At 38.9% G+C, this 20454-nt stretch overlaps 1 protein-coding gene across 2 annotated transcripts in view; it reads left to right on the top strand.

The window, feature by feature from the left end:
* The window catches only part of CEP85L (centrosomal protein 85 like), a 113484-nt gene that overhangs the window by 82294 nt on the left and 10736 nt on the right, over nucleotides 1–20454 (top strand). Inside the window, exons 5-10 of one of the 2 annotated variants that reach the window (XM_061990586.1) lie at nucleotides 11520–11637; nucleotides 13663–13830; nucleotides 16671–16823; nucleotides 17105–17259; nucleotides 18852–18969; nucleotides 19274–19324. In XM_061990586.1, the coding sequence (XP_061846570.1) occupies nucleotides 11520–11637; nucleotides 13663–13830; nucleotides 16671–16823; nucleotides 17105–17259; nucleotides 18852–18969; nucleotides 19274–19324 (763 nt within the window). Of the gene's footprint in view, nucleotides 1–11519; nucleotides 11638–13653; nucleotides 13831–16670; nucleotides 16824–17104; nucleotides 17260–18851; nucleotides 18970–19273; nucleotides 19325–20454 lie in introns of both variants that reach the window. The other variant, XM_061990584.1, reaches the window with a different exon arrangement.

Raw genomic sequence — 20454 nt, 5'->3', positions numbered from 1 at the left:
TGTAGCTTAGGTCTCCACTGTCAGAGCCTTTTGATCAGCTGCTTAAAGGCTGTCTAAATTACAGTGGATTTTTCAGATTTGCTGTCATCAGTAGTAATGCTGTATAACATACAGTTCTTCCCTCAGAGACCAAACTGTCAGCAGCATTTCTAAGTACATTGCCCATGATGGTGAGGAGCTCTTTGATGCCTCCATTGACCATATCACCCTCTGTAGTCTGCATAAAGGCTTGTTAAACAGTGGCAACTAAAAGGACAGTTCACTCTGGGAATGTGTTTATAGTTAAAGGTGAAGTGACAATTTGTAACTCAGTTGCCTGCTAATGTTGCTTAATACTGTCCATGTTGAGGAAGAAAACTATTTAGTGATATCCAGTGGCCCTGTACAGATTCTTTTTTTTTTTTGTGTGTGTGTGCAAGTCATTTTTCCCTGTGACTTAAAAATGGTGGACAGATGTGTTTTTCTGGATTTCTGAACAGGAGTCAGTTGAAACTATTCCTTTTTGTTCATCTGAAAAGGCAAAGTACACTCTGGAAGCTATTGAACACAGACCATTTAGGGATGTTAGTAATTTGTTTTAAGTAGGCACTTGGTATTACAGTTAAGCATGTTGTAAAATATAATGATGCAGTATAATAACACATTCCAGAAAAGGCTCTTTGTTGAATATTGAGCCTCAATTTGAGCAAAATATTTGCTGCAAAAATTGCTTTATTAGAATTAATTTATTTAAAAGGGATAGCTTGGGGTTTTTTTTTTTCAAATTAGTACAAAGTGATGTTGCATGTCTACAAAGATTTTCCAACAGATTTTTTTCCTTTTTGAAGAGAAAATAATGTTTTCTATGACAAACATATTTTTGTTTTCACTCCTGGTGAAAATGTTACTTAGCTGCTGTCCAAAGTCCTAGAAATAGAACTCTTATAAAGCATTAGTGGTAAGTTTCTTAGTGCATGGAGTATTAATCAGTCTTTAAGTGTGAATAACATCTTTCTTCAAGCCACGAGGTGGCACTAAATGAAAAATTTGTGTTATCCATATTTAACATGTGGGGACACAGCACCTAGCACTGAGAGTCAAGGTGGTGTTCGGGAATAAAGTCTTCCTAAGCTTGCTTTAAATTTCAGAGTTTGAATTTACTTGGGAATAGTGACCTAAAATAAATACATAAAGTTTGCTTAAGTGTAGTTAATTAGCATTTATACTTTCAGGAGGTAGAGAAGGAATTCTTTTGCTAACTGAGGTTTGATAGTAGTGTTTGCTGAGAAGGCCTTTTATACTTGCAACACTCATGTAGTTTTGAAAGGTATAGTTTCCTTCAGTCATGTCTTATGCTGAATCTACAAACTGGTAGCTGGAGGATGCCAAGAAGACTGGATTCTGTGGGAGACAGAAGTTAAGGAATGATGGATTAACCTCCTGCTGTCTGAAAGCTGGAGGAGCAGGATAGGAGCCAAAGGTGTGCTCCAGACCTAGCTGTTTACTGCTGACAGGTATAAGGAAAGCTGGATGTGAGGCAGGACACTGGGAAAACCTTTTTCTTGTCCTTGTCATCAGTCTGTCTGTCAACCACAAGGTCATTATCCAGTTACTTTTAAGGTTAAACCTTCTTCTTTGGGGCATGGCACTGGAGCCCTGGTAATCCAGCATGTGGAGGAGATTAACCTCACTTTGCACCATACACCTTGTTCTTCATAGCAGTGCTTAAATCTGTAGATAAATGTGAAGGGTCCTTAAGCTGTTCTACCTTTACCTTATTTGTTTTGGTTAGGTTTTTTTAAAAAAATAAAAAGAAGAGAGGGGGACAGGAAAAGGAAAGAGAAACCTGCTGCCTGCTTCCTTTCCACACAATGATGAAAAGGCAACAAATATCCAAGCCTTCCAGATTAGAGTATTAAACTTCCTTGTTTTGCATGGAAATGTAACAGTTTGGGATAATTGTAAGCAAGTGTGAAATAGTTGTTTAAAACACTCAAGGAATAATGCTTACCAAGTAAATCATCATACTTGGATACTTTGTGTCCCTTGAAATTCAAAGCCCTGAGTAGTTTTTTTAAAAACTCAGTAAATAGAACAAGCAGCTTGACTTTTATTCTATACACGGTATTAAACAGATTTAGTAATAGATTAGTTAAAATCGCTTTGATCTGTGTAGTCTCTTTGGCATATCAAATTCATGTTTTTTAGTATAGATGTACATGGTAGCATAAATGGGTGTGTTTAGAAGTGATCTTGGTTTTCTTTATAAAATTACTCTAGGAATCACTGCCAATTTAATGAATTAGAGCCTGAAATTGGTTTTTAAGGCTGCTCTTAAATGAGATGGAGACTGTACTTTTAGGAAGTGAGAATGTGGTATGAAGGAGGGAGCTTGGGTTGTGTGTATGTATAAGGGGTCACAATGGCACTTCTTTTCTTACGTGGTTTTCTCCATGTAAGAGCTATTGATACAGACTGTGAATATGAATGTAAGGATTTTGTATGTAAGAGGAAACCTGCTGCTGTAACACTTATTAATGGAATGCCAGTCACATAATGTACAAAATAATTGTATTACATCATTGCCTTACTTCTCTGGTGGTTTAGTATGTAACACTGTTATATTTAGCACCAGAGGGAGCCAGCAGTGTTTGTTATTGGCTTAAAAAATTATGGCACTACATTTTAATTCTTTCTTGCTTGTCTCTTCAGTAGGCTCACAACACTGAAATGGCAGCATTTGGTACAATTGCTAATGTCTCTTGAGATTGGCCAGCCACTGTCAATGACTCTACTGTTTTCCTGGCACTGTTTGTTTGGCAGGAACTACATAGAGGGAGTATGTGAATAAATGCCAAATATCTGAACATACAACATAAGCTGCTGAGAATAACATGTGCACGCAGCGTTCTCTCGCAGGCAGCTTAAGGTCATTTGAACAGCTTTTTAAGGAAAGGTAGATATAGAAGTATAACTTCAGTGAATACCCATCATTCCTCAAAGCATTTTTCATTCTTAAAACAGTTTCTAAATCATTAGGTTTCCATCCATAGCTGAATTCTAATTATATGTTTTTATTAGGACAAGAGAATTATATTACTTGCCTTGTATTAAATTGGCCTGACTTCAGTAGTTGACATCAAACTGTATGTGCTCTGATTTCTTGTGTTACTGCTACTATAAAGCTGTAATTCTCATAATTTGAGATGGTATGTTAGGATCTGCAGTACTAGCATATCCAACCTGAGTGATAATTTCTTGTCATTTTTGAGGAAGCTTTTAAGTTTTATACCACTCAGGATCTGAGCACATGCATGTATATCTGGGAGTCCTGTGTTAGGGAGTAGGGCTTTGAGAAACCTCAAAGCTCTTGCAGTAATAGCTTGAAAAAGATGCTGTTATCTTAGTTTCTAAGTCTCCAACCACTCGGGTAACTCCTGGTTGAGGCTTTTGTATCTTGGGCTGGGAAAACTTCAGGAAGATTTTCTCAGAATAATTACTGTAACAGTCTTAAAAGTTCATCTCTTCAGAGAGGAAGACTAGTAATATCAATGAAATGGAATCTGTTAACATTTGTTTTTACATGGAATCTAAATTTTGACAATAATGAGAGGATATTAGGCTATAAAGGACCTCTTTCATGTTATCTACTGGGTCCTAGAAAGGACAAGCAGTAGATGTCTATGCTATTACTATCTGCAAAAGCAGATGTTCTCCAGCCTTTCTGCATTGGACAGTTTGGTGATTAATTAGCTGAACTATTAGAAAACTTTTCCTAATATGACTTATTCTTTCCTCCTAGGTCATGTTTTCTAGACCTCTGGTAGCTTTTGTTATTCCTTGAGATCTCTCCTGCTGATTAGGACATTTTCCTTGAAGTCTCCAAACTGGCCAGTTGAGGCCTCCTTCCAGCTGAGTGCTCATCTCTCTCACAGGCTCAGCTTGTGCAGTTTTTGCCTTTTGCAGTACAATATATAGTTTTGATCAGATGCAAACCCAGATTTTTTTTTCTGTGGGAACTGACATTGAACTGCTTTCTATTCTGTAGACTTTAATATTTTTTGGAAGTTCTAGTGTTTGGCAGAGCTGAGAACAGTAGGCATGTCTGTGTTCCAGTCATGCCGCACCCTTCTGAATAAGTAGCCCAGAGCATTTGAGAAAATGTAGTTGTCTGCCTTTGGCAGTTCAGCACTTAACCTCCTATGGGTTAAGCTAGCAATTTAAACTACTGTGCACTTCAGAAAAGTAATTTCAATAAGTTATCCACCCAGAATCCACTCTTGCCTCCTAGAGGTAGTGTTCATATCTTCTCTTCAAGCTAAACTTCCCTGCAGTTGGTGGAAAGATAAGATTCACTTTGAACAGGAGACTTAATTTCACAGAAAACCTCTAGACTTTGTTACACAGGAAGTTTGAGATCATGTTTTCTCATGACCTTTGCTGATCTTGAAGTTCTTTGTCATTATCTTCCAAATCATGGAAAGTGTATTCATATTGTGTTTATGACTTTTTACTGCTGATTTCTTTCCCTGGCAGTACACTGCATGTTTGGACTTGTGGTCCCAGAGGTCAGCCTTCATAATAAAGGGATGTAAAAATTAGTATCCAGCTTCTTAAGCAACAGAGCAAAGCAGTATTCCTCCAACTGCAGGGTGGAACAGATTATATTTGTGATACAGAAGAATCAGTACTGTTTTATTTTCCATCCTGAGGAAGTCTACTGAGGCATTTTCACCTAAAGCCTTGTTAACTCATGAATTTTGAACGTAAGTAGCAATTGATTTATTATTGATCATTTGATCAGTAAATCATTTGACTTACAATGAAGTTACTAGTGTCCCTTCTGTGGTGAAGGAAGCCCAGTTCTCAAGTCCTTGAAGTGTTTGAAGGTACTCGACCTGTATCTTGACTTGTAGGGCAGGACTTAGAGTAAGTCTAAGTCTCTTCAAAGTTGAGGAGAGGAAGTGCTTCTCTGTTAGGCTTGGGTTTCTAAAGGCTCTTTCATGCTAAGAGTAAGTGAGAAGTGAAACGGGTTGATGGAGAACAGATGTGTTGGTCTCAGGTTGAAGAGAATGCAGTTTGTTTCCAGATGAGTGCATATATGAGTCTTTGTATAAGCATGTGTCCACAGTTTGCTTGTCCCGTGTAAGGGAAAAGGATGCGAATGTCAGTTATATCCTACTAATGTCTGAGACATACAGAGGAACAATTTCTATATTAAGCGGTTTATTTCCTAATAACGATGGTCTCTGAAGACAGTCCAGGCTTGTGCATGTTGAGCTAAGTGTTGCCCTCTGCTATTCTGTGTGCTTTATGCTGACTCGAGCTTTCCAAAGGGATTGTTTGCGATAAAGGACAGAACTACAAATTAATTAAAATTGAGATCTGCATGCACACTCCCCCTTTGTAATGGTACTTCACTCTTACAGCTGCAACTTTCTTTTGTGATTAGTGTTAAGTGGCCCCAGTAGTTTGCCTCTGGATTCTAGCCAGCCTCATTAGGTAGTCACAGACATCCAGGATGGGGAGAGTTTGGGTGCCATTTCATGGGGCATGGCATGTTGTCTTCCCCATATTTGTCTGTGGAGAATAGTGGCACAGGGAATTATGCACCACCAGAATCAGCCCCTTACTGTCCATGAGCAGAGAGACCACAGATTTAGCAGATTCATAATGGAAACACCCATGTGAAGCCTTTTTTGGTCATTCCCTAGCTCCTCTTTGTTTTCTTAGTCTGACCTTTAAATACAAATGTCCTAGTGAAGGTACAGTACTTATCACTGAGGCCAGAATTTGGGCAGCTTTTCTCCTTTCACTGATGAGCTGAAGAGCAGTAACTCGTGATTGGCCACAGCTGTGGCAGCCTAGCTGTGTGGTACTGATGGAGTGCCCTGGAGGGGAAGGAGAGCCAAAGCAGTGCTGCCTGGGCTCTTATCTCTCCTCCTTTCCAGCTCTCCCTAGACAGTCCTTTGCCTTCAGTATTGTCCCAGGGCCTGAGCTATAGGGACCAGCCTCACAGTTTTGGCAGGGCCAGTGTTATTCATTTTAGCATAAGACTGTCCTTGACTTTCACCCAAGAAGCTCCTTCAACCCCAGTAACTTGCCAATTTGTGCACTCCTTTCCAACCCCCGAGGGCCAGGGGTTGCCGACAGGCGTGAGGGAGTGGGCTGTGATCTAGTGAGATGCTGAGAGCTGGTGTCTGGGACACAGGAGGGACACTGGCAGCTTCTCTCCAAACGGACAGGGCAGCACACTGTTACTGCATTTTCTTGTCATCTGTATATACCAACTGAAAGTGAGCTGCTTATTTACATGCCTGGCTTTAGGCAAGCCAGAAACAGTCAGCTCGATGTTAGGGCATGATAATGGTCATTACAAGAGAAGAGGATAGCTGGTGGGCTGTCTTGTTTTTTTGCAATGACTGTTTGAGAGGTTCTTCCTTAGGTGCTTAACTGATTGGAAGTGTTCTAGGATTAGAAGGATAGAAATTTAAGATGGGTTTAGTGAACCACCATTCTCATATGTTTGATGCTCAGAATTGACTTTCTCCCCAAACATAATGACTTTCAGACTCAAGGGCTTTTGCTTTCTTCTACAGAAAAGGACATTGGCAGACACTTGTCAGAACTTGTCATGCTGGCATATGTCACTTTATCAGTTTTGGTCCTTTGAGCTTCCTGAGGATTGGCATGATTTGGTTTTGTTAAAATTTTTGGGCTTGACACCGAGGTTAATGTGAGGGAATGGAAGTACTGTGGCAGTTTGTGTAGGGATAATAGTAATTTCAGGAAAGGCAAGGTAAAGGTATGCTCTGCTATGACGTTTTAAACTTTTCCTTCCTTACAAATTGTCATTCCTCTGCAGTAGCGAAACGTGACTGAGGCCTTGAAATGTTTACAAAAATAAAGAATGCTTGAGGAAATACAAGAGAAGGAAACAAAATATCTGTACATTTTACAAGACCTGGTAGTAAGCCAAAGTCATGACTTCTGGGAAAATAGCAGGATTTTCCATAAATAATCTAGCTAGCATGTAAACAACTAACGTGTCAGAGTTGGAACAAAACAGCTGGTTATAAGGAACTGTAGAGCACATAGCAGCCGTTTGAATCATGTATGTTGGATAACCTGTCACTTCAGGTGAGTTCTGTTGGAAAGAATTCACCTGAGAGCAGTACAGAGGGGATTTGATCTTAAGACATTTATAAGTTATGGCCACAGGTTCAAAAAATGGGCAGGAAAGGCATAGTCCAGGGTATGAGTGAAATTTTCAGAAGCAAAGTAGTGATGATGATGATAACAGTAGGAAGCAGGTTGCTTCTGACAAAAGTCTTAAAATCACAGTGACTGACGAAAAATACAATATAATGTCATATTCTTTGGGCAACTACAATGATCATCTGTATGCTACACAATCTTCTGTTTCAAAAGAAGTTTCAATTCTTTGTTTGCTTCTCCTGGAGACATTATTACCCCTTTGAGGGGTAGCTGGAAAGATCTATGACCACAGTGTTAGTTAAAACAGTGTTATTCATGTCATGTTTGTATTAATCTATTGAATAGAAGAGTTTAGTGTACATCTTTTAGTGACATTTTCTTAAACATCAACTTGTGACTGGTTTGGATTTGTTGTTTTTTTTTAAACAGACTTTTCTCCCGTTTGAGTCCATTAGGTTGGTTGATGACTGGAAGTGAAATAGAATGTTCTCTCTTTGGACAAAGGAGCTGAGTGAAAGAAAATCTGTGAAAAGTCCCATGACGTTCATATAATATGCCAATAACTCTTACTTTGCTCTCCTTCACAAATTTCCTATTTTTCCCCCATAAGTGAGTGTCACAATTCTATGTTGATGGTAGTTTCCAAGATTTGTGAGTTAGTATTTTCACTGAACCTACAGCTAAAGCTGATTTCTGTAAATGTCAGTCTCCTGTCAGATCCCCCTGTGCCTTGAGCTCATGCCACAGTCTGTGCCCACTCTTACACAAATGGCTTCTGGAATCACACACAAGTTGAGAAGCTCAGTATCTGGAGCCTTCTGTCCTATTTAAGACTGAATGATTGGAAACTCATATGTTGAAAGTTACAGGCAAAGAGTAAGTCAGAGTGATGCAGTGCAGCTGTGTAACTCCAATGTCTACATTAAAAAAAGGGTTTTTTTTTAAAAAGATCCCGAACCCTTGGGATGACTTGATGGAGCTAGCAACTGATCAGGGAAAGGAAAGAGTGGCAGAGAGTTTGCCAACTTTGGTCCCAATAATTGGATGATTTCAGTCTGCTCTTGTTTGGCCTTCCGTGAACACAGAAGATGTGCACAAGGCTGTAAACATAGAAAGTTCAGAGCAGCATTGCTGTCTAGAAGACAAAACCCTCAGTTTCAGGATTATTTATGTCTTGTTTGGGCCTACGCAGAGTTGCAGTTGCTATGTAGCTGAGCAGAAACTTGAAAGCACTTAAATGCTGACAGGTAGTTGGGTTTGGGTCTTTTTTTTTAAGTGCTGGAGTGATTGATTGGTAATAGGGAGGCTTCTGGGGACAGTGTTCCTGCCGTAATACACGCATGAGCTGTGTTTGTGAAAGCATTTGAACTTTCTGCGTTGCCGTTAAATAAAGCTCACAGCCTGTGGTTATGTGGCGGATTAATAGTAACAGCTGTTGGCTAACAGAGGATTAAAACCATCTTAGCATATGAGAACATCAGTGATAAAATGCATCTGGTATGAAGTCTCTGAAGACTTATAGGATTGTACGTAAATAGTAAATATGTTTCTATGGTGTTTATCTTCTGTTCTGCTTGTGACTGCTGTGCTGTTTTCAGAGCCCTTGTTTCTGAATGCCACGAGGTTAATAATATTTGCAGAGAGGTTGTTATGCAAGGAGAACTTGTGCGTGATCTACGCAGCCTTAAAACATTCCTGTGGTGTGTTTGGTTGGCAAGGTTTTATAATGATAGAGAGTTTCATGCTTTGCAGATTGAAAAGAAGCAAGCTAGTTACACTCCATGAGAGTGTGGTTCTGTTTCATCACAGATTAATTTGTCTCACTTTTATTCTTGCAGGGATTTGGTAGGGTAGGGAAAGGATTATAAAAGGAAATACAGTTATATGGTTCGAACTACACTGGAAGTTGAAAAACATTTTAAAACATTTACTTTGGACTGTACTCTTTAGGCCGTTGAAACCCTGCCTGTGAAATAAGACTCTGCAAAGATACAATCAACAAAACCAGAAAGTCACATAGTACCTTCAAGGGATAAGTGACAAATGGATAAATAATTTTAAAACACATGGGGCAAAGATGTTTTAATAGATCTGTCTACTGAGTAATAAGGTGATTAAAAAATGAAAAATTACTTCTGTTCATAGATTAAGACAAATCCTACTAAATTATTTTGATATATGTGACCAACCATGCCTAGAAGTCATCAAGGCTTTATATTTTCTCGTATGACTATACAAGCTGTTGGGCTCATGTAAGGTCTGTTACAAGTCAAGAGCACTTTTTTTTACCTAATCCTTAAATCTTTTTTTCCAAAATAAGTTGGAACTTTTTTGTTTGTAGTGCCATTGTATGGATGCCAACCAGAACTATGCAGTCTTTGTGTTACATATTCCTTTTATATTTATATAAGCTTGTTCCAGCTAGATAGTGGAATAGAAGAGGGAAGCCTCAATCACCTATGGTGATAGCAAGTCTTAAAATATTCTCAGTTGAGTCATGTAAATACTTTCTGTATTTTTTAAATTATTCATCTCTTTTATTAATTCACAACTTATTTTTTCTCTGTTTATTGCTATTGTTTATAGATATTAAAACAGGGAACATAAATATGTTCTGTAGGCCTGCATATTCTCTTCTGCAGTGTGTATAGCTTGAAAGTTTAACTTCTAATATATTCATTATTTTTGAAAGATGAATTTTTTCCTGTAAACCAAATAATTGGGCTCATGGCTAGCTTGGAGAATGTGTGTAGCTAAAATTATTCCTTTAATTAGATTTTCTTATCTTATTTTCCCTGTTAAAATTTGCAGCTATCAGTTTTTCAATTAATAAACCTTTTGGGTTAAGTATTGCCCAGGGAGGATGTGGAGTCTCCTTCCCTGGAGGTCTTCAAGACCCACCTGGACACATTCCTGTGCAACCTGATCTAGGTGGACCTGCTTCTGCAAGGGGGTTGGACTAGATGATCTCTAAAGGTCCCTTCCAACCCTACCATTCTACAGAGTATTACACAATCTATAAACTATTTTGTGTACTCATGATAAAATTTGAGACATTGTTCCCAAACTCTTTCCAAATTTTTAAAAAAGCAAACCAACTTAAATATTTTTCTGTGCTATTAGAGGTTTAGGGGTTTTTTGGTTTGTGTTGGTTTTTTAGTGGATGCACAGGCAAGTTTTCTCTCTAGAAGTTAATGTCTATTTGCCATTTATTACTACTTAAGATTGGATTTAGTGATCATGATTCAGCATTGTTTCCAGAAAAGCTAGTCATACTGTGTGCTTAGAGGTGACACTTTGAGAACCAAATTTGTGCTTGTGTGCAATATGTCCTACTATTAAAAAAAAAAAGGGAAATGAAAGGAAGTGCATAAAATTGGCTTTAATTGAGATGATTGCTATGTATGCTTCTGAGGGGTACTGACAAGTCTGTTCTGAAGTCAGTTGTTGAGATGCCCATCACTCCACAGAGCACAGCACACCTCATAGGGCTGTAATATGGGCTGTGGCTGAGACCTGGCTTGTACTTGCTGTGCAGTTACATTAGTTCAGATGTAGTTGTGATTTAAACAGTGATATAATTAAATAGTGATATAATAGTGATACTGTTTCTGCTGTACACTGGCCAACCGATTGGTGTAAGAGGTTAATTCCGGCTCTAGTACACAGTGCAGTATTTTACCCTAGGGGTAGGTTACATCTTGTGTAAAGCAATTGACTGAGAAAGTCTTAAGCAAAGCAAAAAGAAAGACCTTGCAGGAAGGCCATGCTGTCTTATATAAAGACTTAAGTTCTTTCTTTTCTCTTTGACTTGTAAATCACTTTAACCCATGTCAAAAGTCATCTCTGGGAAAGAAAGAGGCTGAGCAGAAGTTCAAGTAAGATGAAGGTGTGAATTTTGTTTTCTTTCTGATTTCTGTATACTTTTTCCTACTTAAACTTCTTCTGGTCCTAGGAGCAAATGACAACAGAAGCCTCCCTCACTGCCCCAACTCCCAACCTGATAAGTGTTTTTAAATACGTATTTCTGCAGGATTTGCTTGTATTGCCAATTGAGCACAGACTATTTGGGGTGTGCTTAATTGAAAGTTACAGGACAACAGTAGTTTAATAGCTCATATCCTGATGAGCATCCAGTTCTAGCCTTAAAACTATACTAGTTGCAGTCTGACTGTGGTGGGAAAAAAGCCCGCAGCTAACATAGATCCAGGACAGTCAAATAAGGTTGTTACAGTGTTCTCCAGTATAAGTCTTAAGATATATGGGTTTGGTTTTTCATGCGTCCCATTCCTTTTCTTTCAAATAAAATCTGTGTATTACAGGCAAAAGCAGCAAATTAACAATTTACATCAGAAAATAAGGGAGAATGAATTACGAGCTCAACATGCAAGACTGAGCCATCTTGTGAATTGCGAAGAACCTTATATGACTAATTTGCAGGTAGGATGGATATTTTTCTTTCAGCAAAGCTTTCCATTGGCCAGTATTCGACATCTGAAAGCATGTTCATAATACATTGCAGACCAAAATGTATAGAGCTTTTGTGATGATTGATGGTTGTGTAATTGTGTAACTGTAAATTGTGTGGAGGAAAATAGCTTCTAAGTGTTGTAGCTTACATTACATTTGCAGAAACTGAAGTAACATTAATGTTTTGTACATGCTTGTTTTGAAATCTGATAAAAATGGGGTAAAACTTAGGGATTGTGATGCCCTAAGTACAAGGGTTTAACAGCATGAATATAGCACAGTTGTACAGGGAGATTTTAGGAGATAAAGTAGGACTTAGTACCCAAAGGAGTGCTTAGATGGCATTGGTGGAACAGGTAGAAGAGATGGGAGAAGGCAGACAGGTGGAATATGTTTGCACCTGAAAAGACACCTGAAATGGATATGGAGTAGTACTCCCAGAGGACACTTAGCCTGAAAGGGAATGCGTGGTGATATTTTGGGCATACCTGTCCTAGTTTTTATTTAATTAGCATAAAACCCAGAAAGTATAAGGATGAGGTAGCATGGGCTAACCATGAAATGCAGATCAGTTTGAGAACTATAGCTGCTACCGTGCTACAGCACACAATTTCCATCTCCAGACCTCTGCCTATCTAAAAGGCAATGCAGAAAGACAATGTTAAAGGCAGATATGCAGAGAAATAGCTTTTATGTCCTCCTGTTGTTACCTTGTTTTTTTCTGTCACAAACACTGCACCAGGATTTCAGCTAGCATACTTCATGATATCAGTTATGTCCTTTGAATAATGCAACCGTGCAAGTGAGAACCGGGTTTGTGTGAGACAGGAGAGAATTTGAAGCCTCGATGTGCAATTAGGTATTTTGCAACTTTTTCAGACATCTAGGAATGTGGCTTTTGGTGCTTCCAGAAGGTCTTTTATAAAATACTTTAAAATTCTGTCAATGCTTAAGATTTTGGGGAGGAAAAAAATTACTGCAGAAATTGAAATTTTATTGTAGACTTCAAATAAAGCAGCAGATGAATGATTCTTTTATCATTTAGGGAGTTTTAAATGTTTATAGTGTGTTTAGGATTTCTGCTTGATTTTTATGCCTTCTAAGATGAAGTTGCAAATGCAAATCTCATTTAATGGATGTGTTAATCTCTTTTTAAGACTTTGATGAAGGAAAGTTTGTAGTTAAAAGCAGTCTCCATGTAATTTCTTCAATGATAATGATTTATGTTATTAAAAGAGTCTTGAAACTGAAAGCTTAACAGAATGCTTTTTCATCCCACGTGCAGTTGATTTCTGTTTTGTGCTTTTGTGTCTGTGGACAGTGGAGATAGAAGAGTAATACTGAACTGCATGGAATGGGAAGGGAAGAGGGGTTTGGTACACAGGAAAGAAAGTAGGAGACGTGCCTTCTAATTGTAGCTGTAGTCTCAGGCTCATTGCTGCACCGTTCTGAACCTCAGGTGTGATAGCTGTAAGGATTTAGTTCAAAGCAGAACACTAGTACATTTTGGACTTCTGAAGATTTTTATGGTCTTGAGACTGGAACATCTCTTACTTCAGTATATTCACAGCCATTTACTCTTTCCCCCACCCTGAATATTTTTCTTCCTAGAGAATAGTACAATAATGCAGTTGCAGTGGTTTGGTTTTTTTTTTTTTTTTCTGAATACACTTTTTGTTTGGATATTCAGGAATTTCTTTTGGAATAAAAATCATAGCTCTTCCCTAAAACAGAGGGAGAAAGTGGCTGCACGGTGTTCATCTGCAAAGTATTGTCAATTTAAAGCTGTCCAGCTTCTTTTTCTTTTTTTTTTTCCTCCAGATTCCTGAAATACATGCTGTTACCACATATTTTAATGTTGGAAAAAAAACTAACTCCACCCTTCCTGATGGTGGAAAAAAATGCAGGGCTGTTGTCTGCTGTGCTGCTCAAGTGTACTGTGTTATGCGTGCGTTCATTTGTATGACTTTTATTTCTTTTTGTAAGCAACCACAGTATGAAGGCACATCCCTGCAACCTCACGTTTCAGAAAGATCAACACCCCACCTTGAGGAGCTTGAGCGAAAGATTGCAGCAGCTGAGAATAAGGAATTACAGCTCGGTGAATTGTTAAAACAAATTTCAAATAAATCTAGTGAGGAGAAAAAGAAGATGGAAGAGAAAGTAAGTGTCTTTCATGTTCCAAATTTCCTTTTGACACTGTTACAGCAGCATATGTTTTGTTTGCTAGACAGCAACTTATTATGTGGGTTGCTGAGGTATTTTCAAAAGATAGCTATACTATCGGTGATTAAAAAAAATTGCTAGTGATGGTAGGTGTTGGCAATAGATACACCTAAACTTGTAGATATTGTATCCTAAAAAGTGATAATAGCTGACATGACAATCATGATGATGTTTTTAACCAGATATCAGTTAAACTTGCTTTGAGGAAAAGCTGCTCAACTCTAAGAATTCATATAGCTTGAAGTGTTTGTTACGGTAAATAAAGTATCATTTTAACCCAAAAAGATTTTATTTTCACATCCTGTTTTTACCATGGCTTGTAATTATGGGTGTTAATGCTTTGCAATGCACTTATCAGCCTGTATGTGCCTTCTCAGAAGGAACGATTCTTTCGTAGCTTTGCAAGGATGTTTAGGCAGGTCCACCTAGATCAGGTCATACAGTAACATGTCCAGGTGGATTTTGAAGACCTCCAGAGAAGGAGACTCCACACCCTCCCTGGACAGCCTGTGCCAGGGCTCCCTCACCCTCACAGGAAAGAAGTTTTCCTGAAGTTTAAGTGGAACTTTTTGTGTTCCATTTTTTGTCCATTACCCCTAGTTCTATCACTGGACACTACAGAAAAAAAGTGTTGCCCCCATCCTCTTGACATGCACCTTTTAAATACTTTTAAGTATTAGTGAAGTTCCCTTTCAGTTTCCTCCCAGCTGAACAAATTGCTTATTGCAAGCAGGAATGTGCCCTTGATGAAGTGTTTCCTAATTTGTGGTTTAGTGGTACATTGTCACTCTTACCTTCTGTTCTTTATTCACTGGATCTTACTACTCAGCTTAGATTTATATTAATGCAAGTTCTAACCAGCACCCTTCTAACATTAGGGTGGATGTGTTTGATGCTTTCCTTTGGAGAAACTGTGAAGATGCTCTTTATTCATTGCTGGCATCATACTTTTCTTTTGCCACATGCAGACATTCCAAGCAAGGGAGTATTTGTTACATCTCACAAATAGTTCTGGAGCCTGAAGAGAAGGGATTTTGCCCGTAGGCTCTATCTGTAGTCAGTGTAGAACTGAGGTGATAGAGAGCTCTTTAATTGGCACTGAAGTTTGGAAAGCCTTGAAAAAGGTTCCATATCATGGCTGGCCAGTAGTCATAGTAGCTCTTCACAGCTTGCTAGCTGAGGCAGCCTACTAATGTAGATAATGCAGCATTGTCTACCAGTGTCCATGACACAAATGCCTAGGCTCTTCCTTTCCTTATACCAAACATGAGTGTGGTTTTTGGCATCTGCAGATTTTGTAGCCCTTACTTTAGTTCTGAGGCATTTAATCTAGAAATTGCTTGGCTGGGCTGGAAGTACTTCAGTTCAGACACTTGTGGCCTGCTGACTGCTTCTTTTCCCTTCGCTACGGGCAATTGCAAATTACTCTTCTGATGTAGTAGTGTTCTCTGTGATCCCTGTGGCCTTGCTTGTAGTGTTTAATTGTCAGAGAGTGAGAGCTTTCCCGTTTTTTCCTGCCACAACAGAGTCATCAGCAGTGTGTGTAGGAAGAAGGAAACAAAACCAGACCAAAATCCAAAGCTTGCTTTCCCCTCAGCAGTGTCAGAAAGAGTAAATGAGAGAAGCACCTTTTTTCTTTTCAGGTGACAGAAGGTGGAAGGAGTCCTTGAGACTGGGGATTTAGAGCAGGAGGAATCTGAAAGCAAACATGGTAACTATTAGAGAGAGGTTGCAGGAGAGCAAATTCCCTATGGCATATATATAGGATGAGAAGATCTGGAACCCATGTAGTCTTTATTGCACAAGTATTGGAGTACTCTGACAGGTCAACTTGTCATCCTGAGTCTTTTTTCTAATCGTAGAGATTTTAAAATAGCCTGAAATCTTTGTTCTGTTTTGAGGTCTTGATAAAACAAAAGATAGGACTGTCAAAAGGCCAGAAATCTTTCTCATTTTTGTGGCCTATGTAGAAGACTACCTCTGGAAAAACTTCACAGATATTATTGACTTTTCAGTAGGCAATATTATTGAGCTCTAACAGTCTCACACATCTGTCTATCAATGGAATAAAAACAATTAGCATTTACTGTAGTGAGAAGTGTGAATTACTACACCTTAGTTTAAGCAATAGATGTACTGTTTTTCATTAAATTGGACTGTGATTAGAAAATACTCTTTTGTCCTGCTTCCTTCCTGCTTTTTTGACCTAGGTAGTAAAGCCAAGTAAATACCAGGAATGCAAGCAAAGATAACACAATACAAAAAAATCTTTTGCAGGCTGGTGGACAGTTAGGGATGCCTGTAGAAAAAATGTGATTTTAGCATCAGTTCTGTTCCAATGTCCTCTCATGTAATTGTCAGTCTGCGTCAAAGTCAGTTTTTTACTCCAGTTCTTATTGAATTAAGTCCTTGGTCCCTGTGTTTTCAGTTCTTTTCGTAGAGGAGAGAGGATGGACTGAAATATTTCCTGATCATTTGTTGCATATGAACATCTCTGGTGAAACAATAAAGAATATTTTAGCCGTTGAATGTTTGTTTTGAGTTTGTAAAGCATATGGAACGTTCTGGGCGGAGGCAAAGTGACTGTGGTGTGAGGTCATGTGTAGGTCTGTGACTTGGAGTTACTGGTAGTAATCATTCTTTATTTTTGTTTTCTTCAGTAACAAACTTTTTCCTGCAGCTGTGGGTACAGTTCCTGGAGTGACCAACCTCTGCTTCCAAAGGAGCTTTGTTTTTCACTGTAATCATAAAACCTGTACTCTTACTGTTTTTCCTAGCTTAAAACTAGAGACCGGTATATTAATAGCCTGAAAAAGAAATGCCAGAAAGAGTCTGAGCAAAACAAAGAAAAGCAAAGAAGAATTGAAACCTTAGAGAAATACCTGGCTGACCTACCAACGCTGGATGATATAGAAGGGCAGACAAAACAGGTATGGTAAAGGGAATTTTCTTTGTTTTAAAAATACACATTTTTTAAAAGCCTCTAATATCCACTATCAATTTTTTTACCATTTCAAGATAGATTTTGGTTTTTTCCTCATCTGTTCAGGAAGGGAAGGATTTAAATGTGTTAGCACATCAGGTGTTATCAAGTATTTCCATACTTGGTTAAGTGAAACAGGCCTAAGATTACACAAACTACAAGGCTGTGGCCTGCCACAGGCCCTTCTGCTTGTTTCACATCGTGTCTGACTAATATAACCTGTGTTAGCTGCAAATTCTAGAAGAGAAGAACAAGCAACTTCAAGAAACTATGACCGAGTTAGAAAAGAAGCTGGGAGAGGCCCGATCGCAGTGCAGAGAGAAAGAATTGCAGCTGGTGTGTCAAAAGAAAAAAGAAAAAGAGCTGGTCACTACCGTACAGAGGTAAGAACAGCTGCTTGGACTGTGGCCTGAAACACATGTGCCTTCCTACCTGTTGTCAAGACGTAATGTTATCTTCACTCTTAATCATCAGCATTGTAATAGATTTTTTCACGACATAAATGCATTACTGAGCATAATGACAGTGTAATACAACAGAAAATCCAGCAAGATTTTTGTGTCAAGTTGCAAGTAATTGCAGGGAAGAGTCTGCCTAGGACACTCTTCACTATCTTCCTTGAAAGGTATGGGATACCGCTTCGATGGCATCATAGCCTGCTGCCAGATAGAGGATAGAATACGCATGTGTGGCAAAGGGGCGTTACATAGAAGCTGTCAGCACTCCTATTTGGTAACTAATCCTGTCACGAGCTGTGGAAAAGCCTCCTGGATATTGGCTGACAGGTATATCATGGAAGGGTCAAGGTTTTAAATAAATTGTGGCTCCTCCTTACCTTTTCACTGAGGGTAAGGTATTTACAGAGTGATTTAGCTGTAGCTAATCTGCTGTCATTGCGCTTGCATAACTGTGAAAAAACAAATGGGACAAATACCCTTGAGAAGATTCCAGAGGAGACATGGAGACGTTACTATGATACATTTTTAGATCAGAGGAACTACTTAAAATGCTTATTTTTTAAATACAGGGGAAGAGGGGAAGCAGATGGGAATCACTCCTTAAAATTTATGTGGATGTTACTACAGTATACCGTCTCTCCATTGGGTAAAGGTGCATGCCACAGGAGTCTGAAAGTGTTTCCATGATGCAAGGCAAACTGATTGGGACACCTTGCCAGCCAAATTGTTGATGCATTGTTTCCATCTTACCAGTGGAAGGCCTTTTCTTTCCCTTTGTGCTCTCATAATCTAAAGAGGATCATTTTGTCTGTTCTGAAAGCCTACAGATAATTAAGGTAGCCTTTGGTTTCTAAGTTAGCAAGATTAGCAGTAAAATGTATTTCCTTTCTGAGAAGGTGAGCAGGCAAAGGCTTTTTAGCTACACCTAGGAGCTTGCATTGAACTACAGAGGGTCTGAAGCTCATGCCCTCATGTGGGAACAGCTTTAGAAGTGGCTCTACACTCTTACAAGTCACAGAGGGCATGAAGGATAGGCCACCGGTATTCAGTGCAACTTCAGATTATGGACTCTGCTTTGATTTGTATGTTCTCCCACAAGAGAGTCTGATTTAAAAACCCTTGTAACTTTGAGAGGTTTTAGAGACTCCTGAGTTGTACTGGTGCTGGCTTTGCCTCCCACAGCAGCACTGTGCAGATGTGAACACCAGAAAGTTTGCTCTTCTCTGCCCTCTCTCCCTACTCTTTACTGCTGGAACTGTGTCTTCTGGGAGTTGCAGGGCCAAATCCGACCCATAAAACCATTCCTGCATGAATCTGTTCTTTTCAGTGCCACAGTAACTTCAGGAGTTAGGAGTTTTTCATCCTCTGTTGGTTTGCTCATTAATAAGACTGGATTCTGCTAGATAGGGTTTTACAGTTTGGGTTGGAAGATGGCGCAACTGTCTGATTTTTCACTGGAATGTACAGCCCTTCATGCTTGTCAGCACACTTAATTTTTCTTTCATGTTGAATGGCAGTTTGCAACAGAAAGTAGAAAAATGCCTCGAAGATGGTATTCGCCTTCCCATGTTGGACACAAAGCAGCTTCAGAATGAGAATGAATGTCTTAAAGAAAAGAATGAGAAAGCCAGTAAGGTTAGTCTGCAAATGAACTGTTGGTGGTATCTGTAACATTGTCTTGCATTTTGTTTTTCTTTTTTTTTTACTTTAGGAATAAATCCCTTACTAAAGAATTACACATTTTGTGCTAATTCACTTTTCTTTTCAATACCTACTTCTGTTCAGTAAGTTTATTTTGCATGAATTTCCTGTTCTGTTAATCTGTCATGTCATTTACAAAGATTCCATTTCAAGTCTATGGCCACACACTTGGAAGCTGATTTTTAAAAAAGGTTCTGAAGCGATTCAAGCCTTTAAATGACTCAATTTTATATTCTAGGTCATAGACAATCAACAAAATCAGATAGCTGGACTGATCTTAGACGTGCAGGTAAGATGTATTCTGTGTATGTTTTGTTGTTTACTCTGTACATTATTTTTATCTTGAACTAAAAAAAATCTCCTCTTATCCTCCCAAATAGGAGGCAAAGATAGAAATGCCAGGAACTTACAGCCTGTAGCTGACCTGTGTTCCTTTGCAGACTCGCAATGTATTTGTTATTGATGTTTGTATGGCTTATCACTTTTCTGGCACTCGGAAAGTGAAGAACTGTTCCTATGTAGCATCCTTATTCTGCTGGTCTGGTGGATGTCATATCAGAACTACCTGTTCCAAATGGGAAGACTGCCCCCGGAAGGAACAGTGAAGCCTCACATCTAACTTTGGGGTTCAGATAATCAGAGTATAAAAAGCAATACTGCTTAGGAGCTCTGCTGCTGAGATCCTTAGTAGGGAACCGGTGCCTTTCTGAGTCATACCACTTCGTACTTTGCATTGTTTAAGTGGATCCCCATTGAACTAGTTTCTGACATGTCACTCGGGTGTCTTAACTCTCTTGGTGGATCTTGGGTACAGAGATTGTAGCCAAGGATTTTAACACAACAAAGGTAGACAGCTTGGAGTCTTTGGATTAGGTTAACACATCAGGCTCCTGAGGCTTGAAAGTTACTTAGTGACCACTGTTTGTTGTGGAGAGAAGGAAACATTATACAGGTTATAAGGAAGAAGGTACAACTTGCTGTAGAAAAAGCTGAGTATTTAAAAAACCAAACATCCATCTGTTTTGAGTAAATACTGAAGCCAAATTCTAGTTCCTGCATTCTCCTTCTGGATTTCCATTTGTCTCCACATTTTTTGATTCCCAGCCCTTGAGAGACTGAAGTTACAGGCTTGTCCCTTGAGAATGAAGCGGGTGCTTCTGATTTGGCTCAGAGTATGTTAGTCTTGGAAGAACAACAAAATGATTGTAAACAATGAGCTGAATGCCCATTCCTTCCGAAGTAGAAGAGAGCACTCCACAGAGCTAGAATCCAAATAATGGAGACACACAAAACTGTTGTGTAACACTTGCTTTTTTTCACTTCAGTGGGCAAAGTGGAAATCAGTTTGCTTATTTGTAGCTGTTGAAAGTATGTTGTCTTCCACCATTAAATTGTTTCCTTTCTCTACATTGCAGGTAA

Source organism: Colius striatus, chromosome 2 (genome assembly GCF_028858725.1).
Source record: "Colius striatus isolate bColStr4 chromosome 2, bColStr4.1.hap1, whole genome shotgun sequence".
Taxonomy (NCBI): domain Eukaryota; kingdom Metazoa; phylum Chordata; class Aves; order Coliiformes; family Coliidae; genus Colius; species Colius striatus.
This window is presented reverse-complemented; position numbering and strand designations above follow the sequence as displayed.